Below are 17,599 nucleotides of genomic sequence, written 5' to 3'. Positions count from 1 at the left end.
AAATAATGATCTTTAAAAAAGCATCATATGACCCCTTTAAAACGTTATTTATTCTTGCAATGACAAAGCTGAATTTTCAGCATCATTACTCCATTGTCACATGTTCCTTCAGAAATCTAATATATTCTATATTATTATGTCGTTTTTTAATGCCTTATTGACCTTTTGAACAGTAGTGTAAATGTCGACTTACCATCTCCATTAGGATTTTTTAAGAGGTTTCCGGGCATGTTGTTGAATCTTGTTGTGAGAGATTTCTTCTTTCCCTGTGACTGTTCAGAGAGAAATATAGGGCAGATAAAACTGTGTAAACAGTGACACTTTCTACTAACAACTTTGCAAACCGTTTGCTGTCATGACCTTTGCATCTTTAACCAGCTGTTAACCAGCAGTCTTTTTCAGCATCCATGCGCCTGAGATTGATTTCATTTCCTGGACCCTGCAGTAGAGCTGGAGTGTTTACCCTTTCAGGATGTTCATCACCAGGAAACCAATGTGAAGGAATGCATAAATTAAAGCCCACTATCAATGCTATGCTACAGCTGACATCTTTCACCAGAAGTATTAACTTCAATTATGAGTCATACAGTATATGTTGTCATGTGGTTTATTTCTTTCTGGGTTGACTGTTCCCTGTAGCTCTAGCTTAGTCCTTTGCAGTGAGCTGACTCATGTTTCCTGCTGTAGATCTGTTCAGCGTAAGGATGGGATCTTTGCACATACATAAAGTAAATGCATCACAGCACACACATAAAAAGGCAATGAAGCATATAAATTGTCCAGTACTTACAGTGAGTGTTGTATCTCTTGTGTCTGTCCTCTCAGTCGAGTGTGTGTTTGGTGAGAGGAAACTTCCTGTAACCTTATCTCTCTGCAGGCTTTCTCTGGTTGGCAGAATGAGGCACACGAGTCTTCCTGCATCAGCTGTATTTACCGCTGACGGTTCTGCAGAGCACAGCACGTGTGTGTGTGTGCATTAGCACTAATGTCACTCACTTTATAGAGGACATACAGACAACAGACAGTTTATTCTACAACAGCCAACAAAATAATTCTATGTTAATTTTTCAGGATGCCAAAACCACGGAGCTCCATACATGACATGCGAATTTCTTGTTTACATTGCGTCTACAGTTTTACCCTTTTAACGAGCAACACAACAGACACATACAATACATTCTTATAAAACATGAATACATAAAAATATGAATAAAATAGATTTCCCTATGTCAGAGAATTACATTTCCGTTAGGACCGTTTAACAACAGAACTGCACAGGGGACAAACACATTTTTATATTGGTTACTTTTCATCTTTGGTAGTCTATAACGAGAACCTGAAGGGAGCATATAAAACTCTGGATAGAAGTAATGGTCTCTGTCCAAGAGCACAGATCGAGCCCGACTCAAAACATTTCTGTTCAACAAAAATTACAAACTTCTTTGTTTCTTTAACTCTAACTGTAATGATTCTATTTAATGCATTTTGTGTTTCACACTGAGATTCCCAAACCAGCAGCTAATAGAAGAAGGACAGCACAGCTCAGTGTAAGCCCTATTCAGACTGGACTAGTTTTCTAAACAACGATGGTTTGCTACACTTACCACAGTCTTACCATGGTATTTGTAGTACAACTGTGGTTATACAAAAACAAAACAAAACATGGTTACTACCATGTTGTGGGTAACGCATGATGCAAACATGTTAAATAACACAAATATCCTTTATGTATTTAATTCCATTTTATTAACCAGTATCTTTGCTGCTGCCCTTCAATGATCTATCCATACGAAAAAGCAAAAATGACTTTAGATAAACATAACTTTTTGTGAAAAAATGAGGCCAAGCCAGACGAGAAAAAGTAACATATTGCATTACTTTCCATAAAAGTAACTAAGTAATACAAAGTTACTTGTTTTAGGAAGCAACGCAATATTGTAATTCATTACTTTTAAAAGTAACACTCCATTAAAGGCAGAGTAAGTGATTTCTGGTAGCCCCGAATCAGTTTTCTAAAGTGTTTTTGAAAAATCACATACCCTGCCTTTAATATGACGAGCTGGACCTCAAAATACATGTTAGATGGAAAAATTGTGCGTTATTTATGATCGAGTTTGTAGCTTAATTAAGTATATTTTAAATAGTTTGATCACTGAATCAATAGGAAATCCGTTGAAAACATCCAGTGATCTCATGCCATTGAAGTGAATGTTCAATTTATTAATATTTATTGTAATAAATATTTAGGAAATATGGGAGATGCAGATGAACACAAAGCAGCATAACAACAACAACTGAAAGTTAAAGAGGGTGATGTATCCAAATAATCAAAGTTGTTATATTTTTCTTGATTTTCATATCCATCTATTCATTTATGATTTATTCTTTATTGATTTTTTATTTTGTGTTTATGCTTCTTATATTAATCCTCATCATATATTCAAATATTTACTACTCATTTATGCTTATGTTTTGTTTTGTTTGATTTATATTCAAGATGTAATATTTGTAGTATTCTCCAAGAATATGTATGTTGTACTCACATTTCATATGTGGTAGGAAGATGTATCTTCTTTACTGGTGTTTTGATAGATATTGGACATCTTTCAAATACTGCCTGAGTAATAATGTTTCTATAATAATTAGTCATTAACGATAGTAGATGTTCTTTTCCAGAAACTGTTTTTGTTATTTAAGATATGATATTTGAAAGTGCTAATTTTGCTGTATTTGTTCTAAAAGCGTGAAAACCACACATCTATTTTTAACCGCAACATTTGACTCATGATGACCTAGCCTGTCCTGACCTATAGTTGCTACAACAACATATGGCACAATGGATGAGTGACACTTTGCACTTGTTATAAATTATTGATTTAAAATGTGTTTAATTCACACTTTATCAATGTGTCATGTAATACAAAAACTTGAAACAGAAGATGCAACCCTCTCCTTATTTCCTGCATTATTGGGCATTTTTTCAACATGACAATGACTACATTCTCCCAAGGTGAAAGACCTTCTGTGGGCAAGTGTTTCACCCAACATTAACCACCTGTGGGGGATTTTGAACAGACGAGTTGAGCAACGCTCCCCATTAAAGATCAGGACATGATCTTTTTCAGAATTGTTCGTTCTATCGTCAGAGGAAAAACAATGGAAAAGTTGAAACTCCTGATTTTGGTTGACGTTTCAAGGGTTTATAATTTTACTTCAGTGACACATAATTGGACACATCATAATATATTAACATTTTGTCATGAGTTCATCTCAGATGCTGTAAACTTTGAAGTTGTGACTTTTTTTTTTTTTACCACCAAACAACCATATCTGATATCTGATTAAATCTGATATATTTATATGAATATAATTTATGAGATCAATAAATAAATTGAAGTAAATTTCTAGTCTAAAAGCCTAAATGTTTGTGGTGTTATGCCAAATAAAATACTTGAACTGTTATTCTGCTGAACAATATTTATAGCAGTATTTTTTCTCTTTAAAAATATCTAACCATAATCTGACAAAGACTTATAAGACATTTAGCCATGAAAATATATGCACCCATGTGAAATAAATAAATAAAGTCACAGATGTTTTACAGTTTAAAAAAAAAATCTAATGCAATTCGAAGTGTATAATACACACTTTACGTGTATATTATATTTATGTCCTGTAAACTGACCAATAGATGGGTGATACATATGAATGCAATAGGGGACTTTTATTTTGGCAGATGAGCAGATCTGTCTGACTGGGTTTTACCCATCACATCTTCATCACATTCGCGCATATATCATCACTGTTTTCCATCACTACCGCCACTGTCATCGCCTGTTTTTCGATTCCGGATAATTATCTGCCTCTTTACCGTAGCGTGGTTCACTATCTGTGTTTCAGCAGCAGGTAAACGTGAATAAAACACCATAAACACAAACATCAGTCACAACAATGTTAGCATGACGGCTAACGTAGCCAATTAACAAGTTCCTGCAGGGGAGGAAAAAAGTGGATTAAGTTTTGTTTAAAGACATTACAGTTCGAGCTAGTTGAGGATTTAGTTGTGTAGTCGTGGATATTTGTCATAATTGTCGTGTAATGAACCATATAGTGTTATTAAACATAATAAACTCTGAAATATGTAGTGCTAGGAGGCTAATAGAGCTCGAGGACTGCCCATTAACAAAGATTAAAAAGCGTAGTTTATTTAATAAAATGATCCGGAAACATAATAAACCTTTTATTTGAGTCAAATCACAGCTGTGGAGATGAATATATAAAGTTATCAGAAAAGTTATATGTGTTTATGCAGTTTGTTTAGGTTTGGAGATACGTGACGTGACTCTGTGCATTATATAATCTCATAAATCCCTTTTTAAAACTTTAATTTGTCTGACAAGATTCTTCTGTTTAATGATTGATTGAACTGAACAGCTATTCTAAGGTTTTTTAAATTGTTGGATCCAGTCAGATGTCATAACTAGTATAATGGACATGCGTCAAAACAGGAAACTTGATTTAATTGTAACGTTAGGTTTTGTACTATTGTAACGCTATTTTGATGTTATATGTGTCATTATGTGAGTCGCATGTGGTATAAAATGTGATCGCAAACTAAAACTGATTTTTTTACATTATAGAAATGGACAACAGCTCGACGACTTGTCCGTTTGACACACAGGTAAAAAGATTTCGATTTTGTAATTTCATACCCAGATAAGACGGGTTTTAATGTTATTTCAGATTATGCTGTCTTTTCAGTATTTTTGCATTAATATATTTTTCGATGAATCCTCCATGCACATATAATTATCATATTATTATTAATAATCATTTTCACTTAGGGGTGTACTCACTTTTGTGGCCAGCGGTTTAGACATTAATGGCTGTGTGTTGAGTTATTTTGAGGGGACAGCAAATTTGCACTGTTATACAAGCTGTACACTCACTACTTTACATTATATATATATATATATATATATATATATATATATATATATACACACACACACACTTCCGTTCAAAAGTTTGGGATCAGTAAGATTTGTAATGTCTCCTCTGCTCATCGAGGCTGCATTTATTTGATCAGAAATACAGAAGAAGAAAAAACAGTAATGTTGTGAAATATTATTGCAATTTAAAATAATGGTTTTCTATTTTAATATAGTTTAAAATGTAATTTATTCCTGTGATCAAAGCTGAATTATCAGCATCATTACTCCAGTCTTCAGTGTCACATGATCCTTCAGAAATCATTCTAATATGCTGATTTATTACAAAATCCCTTTAAGGCAAGTCATGTCACTTGGCGGCCATCTTTGAAACGCCTCTCGGGCATGCAAGTGCAGCTCCTATCACTTTGAATGGAGAAACATCAAATTCTCCAAAACCGTTCACTAAGCTTACGATTAAATTTTATATTTGAAATCACCAATGAAATCTGACAACAACTGTGTCATAAATGTTGTTTATTTTGCTCAAATAACGTTATAAAAAGCGTATTTTTCAGGCTAGATCAGCCGGTGCGCAGTCCTGAGTGCATATCTCAGAGCGCTGACTGTTTCTATAGCAACCGGGACTTCAGACTTTACCGATTAGCGATTGGCTCTTTCATTCAGAAGGCGGGGCTTCCTGCGATTGAGTGGCCATATTAAGCGTTGCATTTTTCCCATTCAAAACTATACGAGTTACACGTCTTGGGTATTCTATAGTCTTTGTAATCCATGTTGGAAACATTTTTGCTGCTTCATATTTTTTTGGGAACCTGTGATACTTTTTTTCAAAATAGAAATCTTTTGTAACAATATACACTACAGTTCAAAAGTTTGGGGGCAGTAATTTTTTTTTCTTTTTTTTTTTTTGAAAGAAATGAAAAGAATACTTTTATTCAGCAAGGATGTGTTAAATTGATAAAAAGTGATAATAAAGACTTTATATTGTTTATAAATATTGTTTATACTTTATATTGACTTTATATTGTTAGAAAAGATTTCTATTTTAAATAAATGCTGTTCTTTTTAACTTTATTCATCAAATAATCCTGAAAAAAGTGTCACAGGTTCCAAAAAAATAAAAATTAAGCATCACAACTGTTTCCAACATTGATAAGAAATCAGCATATTAGAATGATTTCTGAAGGATGATGTGACACTGAAGACTGGAGTAATGATGCTGAACATTCAGCTTTCCATAACAGAAATAAATTATATTTTAAAGTATATTAAAATAGAAAATCATTATTTTAAATGGTAATAATATTTTACAATATTACTGCTTTTTTCTGTATTTTTGTTCAAATAAATGCAGCTTTGTTGAACAGAAGAAACTTCTTTAAAACACATAAAAAATCTTATACTTTTGAACAGCAGTGTGTGTATATATATATATATATATATATATATATATAAGCAATTCAAACAATCAAATTATCAAATAGAATTTAATAAAATAATTTGAAGAAATATAAAACTATTGATGATTTTGTATGTAGAATATATATTTTTTGCATTATTTGTTTGTTTCGATTCTCTGATTGGCAGATTTTTTTGAGGGGCAGAATCAAGGGTAATGTAGTTTTTCACCAGGTATTCTGCTATTAAACATGATTATTTAAAAATTAAGTTTTGCAGCCTGATGACTTAAACATATACCATTGATTAACAACCTTGTGAAGTCAATAAGTAAACTGTTCTGTGTTGATTCTCCTGTAAACACTTTCAAAACAAACAAGCAACAGTGACTCAACCAATGGCATGTGTTTAGGGTGGGACTACCTGTTTAAAAGCAGTCATTAGTTTTATTATTATTTTTTTTAATCCATTTGATAAGTGGTCTCGAAATTATACGCATTAACTAATGTAATCCTGAGTTGTTTTGTTCCATGTTTCACACTTTCATACTTTACCCTTGGTTTAAATTGACTGAAATGCATGATGGTCATTTATATTTATTGAGGGATACATTGCTTCGTTTTTGTTTGGCATAACAACATCTGGCACTGCAGTTTGGTCATAATCTAATGTTAAAAGTGGTGTTATTCCTTTTCAAAAAATGAAATGGTCCTTTAAAAAGACACTAACCTTTAAAAAGATGAAAATAGTAACTTTAACAGTTTTTTTATGCCATTATTGATTTTGTTTTTATTGCAGGGCTACAGTTCAACATTTACGCGGAAACGGACAGTGGAAGATTTCAACAAGTTCTGCACTTTTGTGCTTGCATATGCCGGTTATATTCCTTATCCACAGGAGGTGAGTATTATCTTGTCTTAGTGATGTAACTGAGAGGAGATTGTGGTAAAAATGCTACTCACTGTGCTTGTACATTTGATAGAAAGTGCTGCAGGGTGAAGCGGCCTTGCTTTCCTCAAGATCGCTCTGACACTTCAACCTCCAGAGGTTCCTATCCTTGGCAGTGTTGTAGCACTGGGTGTTCATGGGAATTTTGTTTTCTTTGGGTTTTTTTTTGGTGGCATGCCTCTTATGAGCTGCTTTGCTGCTGACGCTCTTGTTTAATCCACAGAAATGGTGGTGGCTCTTATGTCATGGCCGCTGAGAGACATCCCCCCTCCAAAAAAACCTCAGCCCTCCCTCCCAGGGTAAGAGGGCCACTCCAGTCTCCTCCATTCTCATCTCAGACCCTGTCTCTAAGTGCCATTCTTCACAACAGCAGTGTGTGTACATCCACAAACACTTCAGTTTCAGGTCTTCCCTTTAATGGATCCTTCAAATGGATGGAGGCTAAATCAAGGAAACTCTGTTGCAGGGAGATGCATGGGGACCGATAATGGCCCCAAGTGTTCCAAAACCCAGTGAGCTGCCTTCTAAGGGCCAAAGTATACTTCGGTTTTTACGCAAGGGTCCGCGTACAGTGCGCATAATGCAAATTTCGTCACCAGAATGGTATGTGCGTACTGTACTCAGCCCTCCCTCCCAGGGTAAGAGGGCCACTCCAGTCTCCTCCATTCTCATCTCAGACCCTGTCTCTAAGTGCCATTCTTCACAACAGCAGTGTGTGTACATCCACAAACACTTCAGTTTCAGGTCTTCCCTTTAATGGATCCTTCAAATGGATGGAGGCTAAATCAAGGAAACTCTGTTGCAGGGAGATGCATGGGGACCGATAATGGCCCCAAGTGTTCCAAAACCCAGTGAGCTGCCTTCTAAGGGCCAAAGTATACTTCGGTTTTTACGCAAGGGTCCGCGTACAGTGCGCATAATGCAAATTTCGTCACCAGAATGGTATGTGCACAGTTTGCACATGTGCATTGACTTGGTCTTGCACTAATTAGTTGTTCCACAAGGTGGCAACACTGTCCCGGGCCATTGTTTCACAATAGAAAACGAAACTAAAGAGACAGAACAACAACAAAATAGCGGAGACTGCAACAACAACAGACACCCGCATTGACAAGAGCTTGGGGGAGAGGGTTGTGAGATAGCTGCAACTTTAGTTTAAAAGAGTACAAAGCTTTCTGACAAGATGCGCATTAAATATCGCATGCGATTTATCGTGCAGCCCTAATTTTTATCAGTCATCACTTCTGGAGAAAAATGGAGCAGACGCTGGACAAAGATCAAGCTCTCTAGAGCGCATGTGTCGACCACCTGTGTTTGAGTACACCTCAAATGGAGTATATTTTGAAAGGCTATGCGTTCAGCTGTAACGAAGTACACTTTGGGCTTACGGGAACATCCTAACTGCTAACATAAAGCACATGCTACACTCAGCTCTCAACTGACACTGACATGTTGGTTAGATGATAATAAAATTTGGGTGTATATAAAAACAATTGGGTAAAATAGTCAGTTTTGGGTGCCAAATAGTCAGTGCAGATAAATGACGATACACTAACATGGTCGCACCCAAGATGTTCAGGTTAATGATAAACATTTACTTTTAAGCAAATAAAAAGCATTGGAGAGTCAAACTTCCTATGTATTATGATAATTAAACCAGTTTTTTGGGAGGGATAAGTATTTAAAAGCCTGGTCAAGTCACCTTTAATTATATAGTGTTTTATACAATGCAGATTGTTTCACAGCAGCTTCACTGGAAAATAACAGAATCTATATATATGAGTCAAATTCTGCTATAAAGCAGCTCTAAATAGACAGTAGTGTCACTATTCAGCTCATGTCAGTTCAGTGTTGATTCAGTTCAATAACTAAAGTTCATCAGTTATGAATCGAGTTCAATTTCAGACAATTGCTATTCAGCTCAAGTCAGTTCAGTGTTGATTCAATTTAGTGATCTGTACTGGAATAAAACTCAGTTTTTTGTTTTTTTTTGACAATCAAACACAGACAGAATGGTACAGTTGTAAATTTGGTTTCCACGTTGTCATCTGAGCATTGGGCATCACAAAAATTTACGGTTGGAAGTTGGCGATATTTAATAGAAATCTCCCACTTTATTGAGCTTGTTGCAATGCATTTCTGGGACTGCCTTCTTTCTGAAGATATCTTGTTCTTGAAAAAGCCTTCACATCAACAGATGCCTGTTGTCTAAAATGATGTCTAGGTAGGCAGCTCACTATGTTTTGGAACAGCTAGTGCTTTCATAATGTGTTTTCATCTCCTTTCAGCGTATTTAGATGTTTTCAGAAAGATCATTTGATTATCTAATTCCTCTAATTCAGTCTCACATTATTATTTATTTGCTTACTACTTGCTTTGTTTCCACAGGCTACTGAGCACAGAGGAGACATAGGCCTTCATAGCGCATGAATAATGATGGCTTTAATAACTAAGAAACAAACAGTAAATGAGGGTATAAACAAAAGTAAGGGTAGACAGAGATGGACCCGTGAGAAATGCACCAAAATAATCGACCATTGATGTGGGATCCATGTGCATCTGAGCTCATTAGTCGTGACTAAGAAAGCTGATTACGGTTTGGCAGCAAAATGAGGGGGAGGTTTTGAGTTCTCTGAACATACAGCGGAAGTTCATAAACCTGACATTTGTGTGCCTTATTTTTACAGAGTGCGGGTTCATTGTGCAGACGCTTGCATTTCTGAGGACCAGTAATTTGTTTCTCTTAGGTGGTAGCTCTTAATTTTAGGAGTGACTCTACAAGAGCTTTGCTTGGCACTTTGCTTCTCTTACCCTGGTTTGTAATAGTCACTTTGTGCTGGTGTTCATGTTTTTTAAGTATTGGTAATCCTGTGTTTTACTTGGTGATTCGGGTAATTGTTTGGTGCTTAGTGCTTCTTGTCACTGAACTGGTCATTGATCTAATCAAAAAAATTGGCTGGAAATTTTCATGATTGCATGTTCTTACATTTTAGCCTTTATCATACTCAAAAAATATCTAAATCCAGCACTGCTGAACTTGCATCATTATTAGCAATATTACAGTCAGTTCACCTACCTCAGACTTGACTGAAATGTTTGTAATAAAATTTCATAATGATGCAAGTGTGAGTAGTGTGCGGGATTTAGACATATTTTCAAGTTTATACTGAACTTTTATTCCATGCACCTATGAATGATTCAGGTGCGCAAGGAACTATATTTTCTATTTAGCCTTTCTCATACTGCCAAATGTGAAATGTTCCATCTTAGAGATCTTTATTTAATGCAAGTAGGCATTTTCATCTTGCGCCAGTGTGGTCTGCATTTCTTGTCATTATAAATATTGCACCATAACCAGCAGGATTCGTGGGTGTGGATGATTTTCTGTTTATTAATTTCATCATAAATCTTCTTGAAACATGCAGTGAAGTTATTCGGTCACTGTTTGTTCATCTTCAGACTTCAGACCGATGTCTTAATTCAAGAAATTCAGTAAAATAGTGGTTAAATGAGTGTTTCCAATCGCTCTCCACAGGAGGCGCACTTGAGGAGCAGCTCTAGTCCTCTAAACAGCACCGGCAGCACTGCAGACAGCGACGGATGGGAGAACCAGAGGCTGGGCTGCGGCCTCTTGTCTCCGGACGAGCCCCCTCCCAAAAACCGCAAGAGCTTCGCTGGATTCAAAAGACCCACGAGCGAGGATTCAGAGCCTCAGAAGCGTTCGAAATCAGCAGGTCTTCTGCTGGAGGGTCGAACGAAGGCCGACAAGGTGAAAAAGAAGAAGAAGAAGCTGAGAAAGAATGAGGAATTGAGATCTTTCGCCCCATTTACTCCTCCCAGTGCCGAAGGTGAGATCTCCAATTATGGATGTACCATTAAAGAAGAACCGGAAGATTACCTCAGCATCCCCGTACCCACCGCTGGCATGGGTGGAGACCTGCCAAAGCACACTGGCACGTGTTCAAAACCTGCCTCGGGTTCACTGGCCACCGCAATGTGCAAAGAGGAGCCTGATGTGGGCCGTCCTTGCTGGAACGGTTCTAAAAGTTCAAGTCCAAAGTCGGAGGATGTCGAGAAACCCTTACAAACTCAAGAAGAGGCAGTAGTCTCGAAGGTAGAAGGTTTTTCTGGTAAAAGGACTGTGGTCCATCAGGGGAAACAGGTGGTGTTTAGAGATGAGGATGGATCGGAGGATGATGAGGACATCATGGTGGATTCAGGTAAGCAGGACGTTTCAGGCCCTGATAACTTCAACACGAAGTTTCGTTTTCAACCTGGAGTGGTAGTTTGAAGGTGTTTACCAGCCAGAGCGAACTTTTCTGGAAAGTTCCATTTGGCAAGCTGATTTGGATGGAAGCTTGTTTCTGCCATGAATTTAAAAAAATAAAAGGCCCTGATAACTTCAACACGAAGTTTCGTTTTCAACCTGGAGTGGTAGTTTGAAGGTGTTTACCAGCCAGAGCGAACTTTTCTGGAAAGTTCCATTTGGCAAGCTGATTTGGATGGAAGCTTGTTTCTGCCATGAATTAAAAAAAATAAAAAAAGTAATTGCGATCTCATAGTTATGTCCTTTTTCACGCAATTATGAGTTTATAATCTCGAGTTTATAACTTTTTTCTCAGAATTGCGAGTTATAAACAATGCAATTGCGTGTTGCCATCTCACAGTTCTGTTTTATTTCTTGAATTATAAACTTGCAATTGTGAGTTTACATCTTGCAATTCTGTTTTGTGTTTCTGACATGGAATAAATAAAAGTAATAAACTTGTAATTGCGAATTTACATCTTGCAATTCTGCCGTGGAATAAAAAAATTGATAAAGGTAATTGCAACTTTTTATCTCACAATTGACTTTTTTTTTCTTGCGATTGTGAATTTATATCTCACATTTTTTTGCTTTTTTTCTCAGAATTGCGAGTTTATATCTTGTAATAGCAAGTTATTCGAGTAAATTGTGAGTTTACATCTTGCAATTCTGTTTTTTGGTGTCGCCATGGAATAAAAAAAGGTAATTGTGACTATCTTGTAATTCTGACTTTTTTCTCAGAACTGCAAGAACAAATATCAGAATTGTGAGATATAAACTCTGAATTGCAATTTTTTATATATATTTATCCTGTGGCGGAAACGAGCTTCCATAGATTCTGACTCCAGACAAACTCCATTTTGTTCGAAATTACGTCACCTCAGTTTGTTCTTCGCTTGAAGTCTTTCCTTTTGGAGTCTGCCATTGTCAAAAGTAGATTACAATTGTATTCATATATCTTTACATTTACCGTCTTTCTCTTTGCAGATGATGACTCCTGGGACCTAGTGACATGTTTCTGCATGAAGCCGTTCGCCGGGCGGGCAATGATCGAATGCAACCAGTGCAACACCTGGATCCACCTCTCATGTGCCAAAATCCGCAAGTCCAACGTCCCTGAGACGTACATCTGCCAGAGCTGCAAAGACTCAAAGTTGGACATTCGCCGCTCCAATCGCTCAAGAGTGGGCTCTCGAAAACACCTTCTCGACTGATGCCGCTCTTCTCCTTCTGCCCATCCACATGTACAGAAACTCATAAAATTGTCGTCTTGAAGACAAGACTCAATGAGTTCGGAAGAGGAAGGAATCAGTGACCTGCTTACATCACTTTTTTTTGTTTGTGTTTTTAATATTTCTCACCTTCCTAAATGTTTGCGTCAATCAATCAATACTAGGATGATGCATTAACTGGAGCAGATTTCTGCCGGACAGACGGACAGTTGCAGTTATGATGGTACACAGCTGAAGGTTAGACACATTCGGAGTTGTGCTGGAAAGAAGGGACTGGGGTGTCGGATTGCACTTTTTTAAGAACAAAGGGGTAGCTAGAGATTCCCCTTTGTACCCATAGCTTTCAAAAGCATGTCTATTAGTCAAAGTATGTATATTATATGAAATAAGATATTAGTGTTCAAGGTGTTTAGACTCATCATTTTGTGTGGATCTTTTCTGAGACCCCCAAATGTGTATGAGGGAAAGCGTTCTGTTTGTTGGATAATGTTGAACGTGTTTTCATCAGCAGTCACTGATGATTTGGAGTGAAACATCAGAAACAGTTCTTGCTACATTGTGGTATTTCTTGATTATTATTTTTAATTTTTGGCAACAAATTGGTGGTAAGAGACTGTGTGTCATTTCTATTTTTTGATTTATAAATTCTGATAATTTCTGCATTTTCTGCCCTTCATTGAACAAGAAACTTTTTGTTTGCATGTTGTAATGTTTTACTAAACAGGATGATATTTTTTGTCATTTTTTTTTCTCCAAGAAGATGTTTAATATGTTAATTATGTAAATTATGTGAGTCATTACAGGTTAGGGAAGGGATGGATATCCTTACTGGGTGAATCTCAGAATCTCACAAAAACATATCCAGGTCACATTTTACCCCATAAGTTATATATATATATTCCCCATTATTCTCTGTGGTGATTCTATTTATATTGTCATTTCTGAAAGAAATAATGTTAATTATGTAAATTATGTGAGTCATTACAGGTTAGGGAAGGGATGGATATCCTTACTGGGTGAATCTCAGAATCTCACAAAAACATATCCAGGTCACATTTTACCCCATAAGTTATATATATATATTCCCCATTATTCTCTGTGGTGATTCTATTTATATTGTCATTTCTGAAAGAAAGAATTTAGCTTTTAATTTTCTTGGGAAAATAGTAATAATGCACATTTTGTGGAAAAATATCACTTTGTCATGTTCTTGTCAGGTTTTGTGAGATACTCTGTATTGCCAAAGGGAAGAACATTTTTGCCTGCATATGCTGAAATGCCATGGCTTACTTAGTAGTAGTCATATTTACATGCAACACACTGAACTACAAATCTTGGGGTTTCAGAACTTGCTGGCGGAGCTTGTATTCGGAGGAATCATTCATAAGCGTGTAATTCTTGTTAACCACTGTGACCGGTTTAACCTGGTTAATAATCGATGAGTCTGTTTTCATGTTCATAGGCATGCTCTGATAAAAATGTGTGATTGTGTTCTATTAGCTGGTCCACTCCCATCACAAAAAGCATAGGTTTGTTTCTTGAAGACATTTTGTTTGTTTTTTTTAATCTCATGTGAGTTGGTTTTCATCTTCAGAATGTACTGTTCTTTTAGATGAGATAAACACTGCAGAGAAGATAAATTAATTGGCACATTTAATATGAATATTTTGTTATGTTAGCTTTCCACTTTCACTATTCTGCATGCTTGACCATAAATCCCTTTTTTTTTGGTTAAGCCATACAAATTTGGTCCATATTTCCGAAGTAAATCCCTTTAGTCTATGTTTTATATATATATATATATATATATATGACCAATAATGCTGATAGTTCATAAAAAAAACTGATACTTTTTGATACTGGCCTGGTCTTTTTTTCTTCTGATGAGTCAGTGGACAGTTTCCACAATGATTTTTATTTTTTTTATGCACATTAAAACTGGATATCCTTTAAACTCTTACTTTGAAAACATTTTGTCTTCCTCTCAAAGGACATTTTGGAAAGGTGTCATTTGTAGGCCTAGATTGAACACGCTAGCTTTTCATTGTTTTGTGGAAAAAAGTGTTACTTGTAAATTGAATAGCTTATGTTGATGCTTTCTTCTTCTTTTTTAAACATTTATCAAGGGATCATGGATGGTGGTTCTGTACATTTTTTGTACAATCATAATGTGTTTATGTACTATAGCTGATATTTCAGGGCTGTTTGTGTGCAAGAAGAACTGCTAAAGTTTGAGCTCGCGCTGTTACAGTGAGTCCAATGAAAAGAAAGAGAGATGTTTCTGTGAAACTTCATGTAAACCGTTGTAAATAAAGAGATGATGATTTTAATGACAATTCAAGAGTCATAAACTTCTTGTTTCATTCATATATATATATATACACACACATTAGGGCTGTCATCGTTAACGCATGCGCTTAACGTGTTAAAATAATTTAACGCAATTAACGCAAATAAATTACTGAAGCACGTGAAACTGCGTCATCAACGTAATTTACGTCACGCAGTTCGATGATCTTGGAAGTCCGGAGTTAATCACTGAGCGTCTACAATGGCGCAAGCACATGTTACCTGGTAAGCGGAAATTTCTATTCTAACCCTTTTACCCGATTTCGCTTTTCTGTTTGCGATCAGAGCCTTTTAAACCGCTAAAGATAGTTTTCAGTCCAACGAGCCAGTAAGCGAATGCATTCAAACAATCAGTCCAAAACAGCGTTAATATAAAGAAAACAGGTTGATGACATTAGAGATTGCAGAGAGAATAGAGACTTAAGTCGCGTTGTCAGTGAATTATTTCTTTGAAAACATTTTGTCTTCCTCTCAAAGGACATTTTGGAAAGGTGTCATTTGTAGGGCTAGATTGAACACGCTAGCTTTTCATTGTTTTGTGGAAAAAAGTGTTACTTGTAAATTGAATAGCTTATGTTGATGCTTTCTTCTTCTTTTTTAAACATTTATCAAGGGATCATGGATGGTGGTTCTGTACATTTTTTGTACAATCATAATGTGTTTATGTACTATAGCTGATATTTCAGGGCTGTTTGTGTGCAAGAAGAACTGCTAAAGTTTGAGCTCGCGCTGTTACAGTGAGTCCAATGAAAAGAAAGAGAGATGTTTCTGTGAAACTTCATGTAAACCGTTGTAAATAAAGAGATGATGATTTTAATGACAATTCAAGAGTCATAAACTTCTTGTTTCATTCATATATATATATATACACACACATTAGGGCTGTCATCGTTAACGCATGCGCTTAACGTGTTAAAATAATTTAACGCAATTAACGCAAATAAATTACTGAAGCACGTGAAACTGCGTCATCAACGTAATTTACGTCACGCAGTTCGATGATCTTGGAAGTCCGGAGTTAATCACTGAGCGTCTACAATGGCGCAAGCACATGTTACCTGGTAAGCGGAAATTTCTATTCTAACCCTTTTACCCGATTTCGCTTTTCTGTTTGCGATCAGAGCCTTTTAAACCGCTAAAGATAGTTTTCAGTCCAACGAGCCAGTAAGCGAATGCATTCAAACAATCAGTCCAAAACAGCGTTAATATAAAGAAAACAGGTTGATGACATTAGAGATTGCAGAGAGAATAGAGACTTAAGTCGCGTTGTCAGTGAATTATTAATTGCAGGGTGGGGTTTCGCTTTAAAGCACGACCCCCTTATATTCTTTGATTTTACTTTGCTGGACATAGCAAATGATGACAAAACGAACGTGTTAAACAAGGTAAACACACACCAAATACACAAAATAATGATCTTTAAAAAAGCATCATATGACCCCTTTAACATAAAATCCATTAAACATTACATAACACCAGGGTTTCCCAAATTGGGGTTAATGTAAGAACGGCAGTGGGTTTGTGAGTTAATAAGCAAATAATGAAATCATAAAAATTTAAAAATAAAAATAATTTGAACACTAAAAAATATATTTTATTCGTTTACCTGCCTGTCAATGTGGCCATTAACCAACATCAGAGAACTGTAAACATGCAAATATGTTGGTAAATTATTTGAAATATTAACTTCCTCGGAGACATTTCGAGTACATTTTATTTTAAGGGGTTTGGCTGGCAAAACGTTTGCAAATCCCTAAATTATATGAAAAAAACATTAATAAACATGAAAACATTAAAAATTTAAAACGCAACTAAAAAGAATTAGGAAGAATCATTAAATTATAAGTAATGTTACTGCCATTGTATGAATAATAAGTAAGCATGTAATCGATAAAAAAACGTTAACTGTAATCTGTTTATGAGCATTTTAAAATGTAATATACTCTAATTACAAGTACTTAATTTTTGGAATCTGATTGCATAATCCAGATTGCATGTGTTTATATATAACTAAAGACCGCTGAAGAGATCAGATGAAGTGTAGGTGTCTTCACTTTTTATTTAAATTATTCTTCAGGTTGACTACATTAATACATTTTATAATGTTTTGCATCAGATAGGAATGCAACACCAGTTTCTTTCAGAGTTGCAAAATGTGGCTTGAACAAGCCATTTACATGAACATGAAGTATGCTAAAACATGCAGGGTAAAATGACAGTACTGATTACAAACCAGAGAATGTTTAAAGGCCGTTTTTTTAAACACACCAAAATGATGCCCTGGCCTGTCAATAGTTCATGTATTTAACACTGACCAAGGATTCTGGGAGGTTCAGACTGTTTTTGACTATACTAAATGCGAAGATTATTGTTGATACTCCAACAACAAAATGAATTTGCTGTTTAAATGTCTC

At 35.8% G+C, this 17,599-nt stretch overlaps 2 protein-coding genes across 5 annotated transcripts in view; one reads left to right on the top strand and one right to left on the bottom strand.

Annotated features, from left to right (window-relative positions):
• LOC107751236 (F-box only protein 2-like) overlaps positions 1 to 877 on the bottom strand; it is a 3,853-nt gene extending 2,976 nt beyond the window's left edge. Inside the window, exons 1-2 of the mRNA XM_016566905.1 lie at positions 791 to 877; positions 194 to 272 (exon numbers count right to left, since the gene is read on the bottom strand). Coding sequence (XP_016422391.1) covers positions 194 to 230 — 37 coding nt within the window. The 5' untranslated portion in view covers positions 231 to 272; positions 791 to 877. The remainder of the gene's footprint in view (positions 1 to 193; positions 273 to 790) is intronic.
• A 2,845-nt stretch (positions 878 to 3,722) lies between these two features.
• Positions 3,723 to 13,772, top strand: LOC107751178 (PHD finger protein 13-like). Of its 4 annotated transcripts, XM_016566815.1 has the most exons (5): positions 3,723 to 3,906; positions 4,641 to 4,681; positions 7,149 to 7,250; positions 10,834 to 11,518; positions 12,592 to 13,772. In XM_016566815.1, the coding sequence occupies exons 2-5, from the start codon at positions 4,643 to 4,645 to the stop codon at positions 12,816 to 12,818; spliced, it is 1,053 nt and encodes a 350-aa protein (XP_016422301.1). In that variant the 5' UTR covers positions 3,723 to 3,906; positions 4,641 to 4,642; the 3' UTR covers positions 12,819 to 13,772. The 4 variants fall into 4 exon arrangements, with proteins under 4 accessions (XP_016422301.1, XP_016422302.1, XP_016422303.1 ...); XM_016566816.1 differs by lacking the exons at positions 3,723 to 3,906; positions 4,641 to 4,681 and adding an exon at positions 7,522 to 7,597 and having other exon boundaries at positions 7,152 to 7,250; XM_016566817.1 differs by lacking the exons at positions 3,723 to 3,906; positions 4,641 to 4,681 and adding an exon at positions 7,333 to 7,597 and having other exon boundaries at positions 7,183 to 7,250.
• Positions 13,773 to 17,599: the final 3,827 nt, after the last annotated feature.

The sequence above is a fragment of the Sinocyclocheilus rhinocerous genome, unplaced genomic scaffold (genome assembly GCF_001515625.1).
Source record: "Sinocyclocheilus rhinocerous isolate Xijiao unplaced genomic scaffold, SAMN03320098_v1.1 scaffold362, whole genome shotgun sequence".
NCBI lineage: Eukaryota > Metazoa > Chordata > Actinopteri > Cypriniformes > Cyprinidae > Sinocyclocheilus > Sinocyclocheilus rhinocerous.
The sequence above is the reverse complement of the archived record's forward strand: the minus strand, read 5'-3'. Positions and strand labels throughout refer to the sequence as shown.

What these genes read in the sequence shown, in the direction of transcription:
- LOC107751178 (XM_016566815.1), top strand. Translation starts at nt 4,643, where the DNA reads ATGGACAACAGCTCGACGACTTGTCCGTTTGACACACAG. An exon ending in CTTGTCCGTTTGACACACAG is followed by an intron (nt 4,682 to 7,148) that starts GTAAAAAGATTT and finishes TTTTTATTGCAG; the next exon opens with GGCTACAGTTCAACATTTAC. An exon ending in GGACATCATGGTGGATTCAG is followed by an intron (nt 11,519 to 12,591) that starts GTAAGCAGGACG and finishes TTCTCTTTGCAG; the next exon opens with ATGATGACTCCTGGGACCTA.